Source organism: Psammomys obesus, unplaced genomic scaffold (assembly GCF_907164565.1).
Source record: "Psammomys obesus unplaced genomic scaffold, mPsaObe1.curated_primary_1811, whole genome shotgun sequence".
NCBI classification, from domain to species: domain Eukaryota; kingdom Metazoa; phylum Chordata; class Mammalia; order Rodentia; family Muridae; genus Psammomys; species Psammomys obesus.
Window position 1 is genome coordinate 21038483 of NW_026596117.1, and position 3745 is coordinate 21042227.

At 45.2% G+C, this 3745-nt stretch overlaps 1 protein-coding gene across 4 annotated transcripts in view; it reads right to left on the bottom strand.

The window, feature by feature from the left end:
- Positions 1 to 1416: 1416 nt before the first annotated feature.
- The window catches only part of Map3k8 (mitogen-activated protein kinase kinase kinase 8), a 23300-nt gene continuing 20971 nt past the window's right edge, over positions 1417 to 3745 (bottom strand). For all 4 annotated transcript variants that reach the window (XM_055629149.1, XM_055629148.1, XM_055629146.1 and 1 more), the window contains exon 8: positions 1417 to 2495. In XM_055629149.1, coding sequence (XP_055485124.1) covers positions 2365 to 2495 — 131 coding nt within the window. In that variant the 3' untranslated portion in view covers positions 1417 to 2364. The remainder of the gene's footprint in view (positions 2496 to 3745) is intronic.

Here is a 3745-nt window from a genome sequence, read left to right on the forward strand (position 1 = left end):
TACTGGGTTTTTCAGGCAGAGAACAATGCCAGGAGATCCCGGGAGACCTCCTGATTCAGAGGACCTTAATAGGAACCTCCAAATCAAGGGCAGATCCGAGTCTTTTCAGTCGTCATCCTGGGTCAGGCACGTGGGGAGTTCTGGGGCTGAAGTTCCATCAGCTTCGAGGTACCCTCACGGCTACCCTTAGCTAGGGCACTATATCACACAGTGTGTGTCATGCCTCCCCTGCAGGGAGATGGACCACTCCCTGAGCAGCAGAGCCAAGAAGGGCCTGAGTTCTGGAGTCAGAAAGGTCTAGTCTCAAAGAGCAGCCCCACCCCTCAATTGCTTTGGGCTCTTGAGGAAAAAAAAACAAAAAACTCAAAATGTTCCAGGTTTCCTAAGAAGAATGCATGTCACGTGTGTGTGTGTGTGTGTGTGTCGTGGGATTATAAATCCTTGGCACTAATGGAAAGGAGCAACCTAGGGGAATAAAGTCAGAATTCTCTCTTTCTCTTTGCTGTTTGTTTGTATGTGACGGACTTCTTTGTGGAATAGAGCCCTGGCTGTCCTGGAACACACATTTTAGGCCAGGCTGGCCTTGAACTTGCATAGATCCATCTGCGTCTGCCTCCATAGTGCTGGGATTAAAGGTGTGTGCCACCACGTCCAGGTTACTAGCTAGTATTCTTTAAGAGACGGTTGGTCTCCAGTTTCTGTCTTCTCTCCCTCCGTCTCTCTCCCGGGAGCCATGACATAAGCAGCTTCAGCGCCTCATCATAGGCCCAAAAGCAACAGTCAAGCAGCCAGAGAGACACTTCTGAAACCTTGAACCAAAGGCCGGTAAAGTCTTCCTTCCTGAAAGCCGCTATCAGTGCCAGAATGCTGACTAACATATAGAGACACGGTGCACAGTAGCCAACACACGTGGAGAGGTTGCACGAGGTCTCATGTGCCTTCCCATCCGACTGTCTTCACTAGAATTTGGTGAGTGTGATGAGCCTTATATAAAAGCAAGTTCATTATTAGCATTGCCATCCCGGAGTGAAGAGCTTGTGAGCCTGCATTCAAGGTGGCTATATTTATAACTGTGTATTTATAATTGTGTTTATAACTATATAAGCACAAGACAAGAGAAGGAGTGGAATCCCACTTGCCCCAAATCAGTGGCTCACAGTTGTTTCCTGGTCAGCGTACCCAACTAAGGGTGCAGCTCTTACCAATTCACCAATTCATGAAGGCTTCCCTGGGGGAAGCAGAGGAGCCAGCCAGTGGCAAAGTTTCCAGTGCCTGAAATGCACCATTCCCTCCAACATCTTTCCCAACCTTGTGACCCAGCGGAGAGGCACACGCTCTACGAAAACTAAGACAAAATACTCAGTTTATTTGATTAATTATACCAGTCACACTGGACTAAAATTTTGGGGTTCATTTGCATAATGTAAAAATATACTTTAAATAAGAATACTCACACTTTACAATGTTAAAATATATGTACATATATATATATATATATGAAAGATCCATGAAGTTATTTGGAATAAAACATACATAGTATGCTATTTTAATATAGAAACACTTTAAAGAAAAATAGTCTCATTAATTGCAAATGTAGCATCACCAAGAATTTACAAAGTTTCCATTTTCTTGAAGGTCACATTTCTCATCCTTTGGGATGTACAGAAATTATGTGGTTTACACATTTAAAACATTGTGTTTTAAATGTTTTAGGCATAGCACGTACAGTACACAGTGTTTCCATAGGAACATAACAGAAACTGTCACTAGTGGTCTGCTGTCGGGTGGCTCTGACTATATCAGCCAATACACTAGTGCAGTGTATTCCTGTAATACTAAAGTTGTTCTATTAACCCAAAACATGATGACTTAAACTTTTACTACAGTCTACCAAGGCTCAAAGAGTTATCACATAAAATATACCAATATATATATATACACACACACACAAAGAACAGGCCTTCTAGGTTGAATGAAGACCCCATGCTTAAATAACAACCAACAGTATAAATTTTAGGTCACTATCTTGTGAGGGATATTTTTAAATGTCCAGCAAAGTGCACAGTAAATGGAATTGTCACCAGAAATGATCCTTCCCTGAGCTCTCACTCCCTTCTGTCTAGTCCCACCACCTGAGAAATGAGAACCTTGTGCTCTGGGACATACCAGAGTAGCTTCACAAAGGGGCCATTGAAGTGACATTTCTATGCCACTAGAGGCCTCACTGCTCAAACAAACAAACAAACAAACAAAACACACAACAACAACAAAACCCCTCACTATCCAGAGTTGTTCTGTAGAAGCTGCAAAACCAGAATCCAGGAGAGAAATGTCCATCCTAACTTGTGCCAACAAAGCCGTCCATCAGCCATATTCCAGGGTTGGTGGCCCCCGAACAATATTGAAGTAGCCAGCCAGGGCTCCGAGGTCTATGTAGAGGGAACGCTGTCTCCTGAGCACTTCAGACTCCTCTGTGCTGCCCGTGCAGGATGAGTCTGTAGAAGCAATGTGGAAACAATGAAAAAAAAGATGACATAAACGGCAGGGTGGCCCAGCAAGTAACAACTACATGTCCTTTCTGCTAAGAAGCAAACCTGTGGGCTCAAAAGAGTGTCCCACCCAGCTCCGGTTCTGTCACAGGTGGCCTCAGGAACACCATGGGCTTTGGAATAGCACATGGATCACAGGCTTCAAATGGGGGTCAATGAAGACAAGGAATTGGGTAGGATATAGAGAAGTTAAATAAGCATAAAGAAAAACAGGCACTGCAAGTTTGCCCTGAGTTTGGTGCTTCCTCCAGGCATGCTCAGGCTTCTGCGGGGTTTATCAAGCCCCCTAGGTGGGAAGGAGTCATAGCTGGCATGGAGATTTGAAGCAGAAGATAAAAAAGCAAAGTGACTTCAGACCTGATGTTTTCTCTGCACTCCCAGCCCAGACTGAATTATCCCAAAGCCCCCTAGCAGCTGTCCCCCTCCATTCGTTCCTAACGTCAGGCGACAGTCTCCGTTACACATGAAGCAAATCAGAGGCAATGTCCAAGGACTGTGTTCCCTCAGTTCATGCTGAAACTGGCTGGAATTCTGGTGATAAGTGAGCCAGTTTAAAGTGCTGTCCTAACGTTTTCACTCGGTTAATCAAACGATACTCAGGAAGTCGCTCCCTTTCTGTTTCGTTTTAGTAAGGTGTCGCTGTGTTTTTGCAATTGGCTGGGCAATCTCCCTGTCTTGGCGTCTGGAGATGTGCTTGGTTCCTCTGTGTGCATGTTGCACGCGCGCGTGAATGAAGTGCATGTGTATGTAGAGTGTGGTTTGTGTTTGTGTGTGTATGTGTGTGTGTGTGATGTGTGGTTTGTCTCTGTGTGTACACGCAGTGTTGTGTGTGTACGAGTGTGCTGCAAATGATGGAGCTCAGGCCTTGTGCATGTCAGTTCTGCCTCCGAGTCACAGCTATCACATCTGTTTTACATTTTACTTCAACACAGTCTCACTAAGCTTCCCAGGGTAGACTTGAACTCAGTCTGTAATCCAGGCAGGCCTTGATTTTTGTGGTCCTCCTGCCTGTGCCATCGTTTCCAGCTTCTTGTCCTTTTGAGACAAGTCTCAAGTAGTGGGGGCTGACCTTGAACCTCTAACTGCCCTATCCAAGTGCTGGGATTACAGGCATGTGCCACTATACCTGGCCTTAACAGCCAACACCACTACACACACACACACACACACACACACACACACACACACACACACAC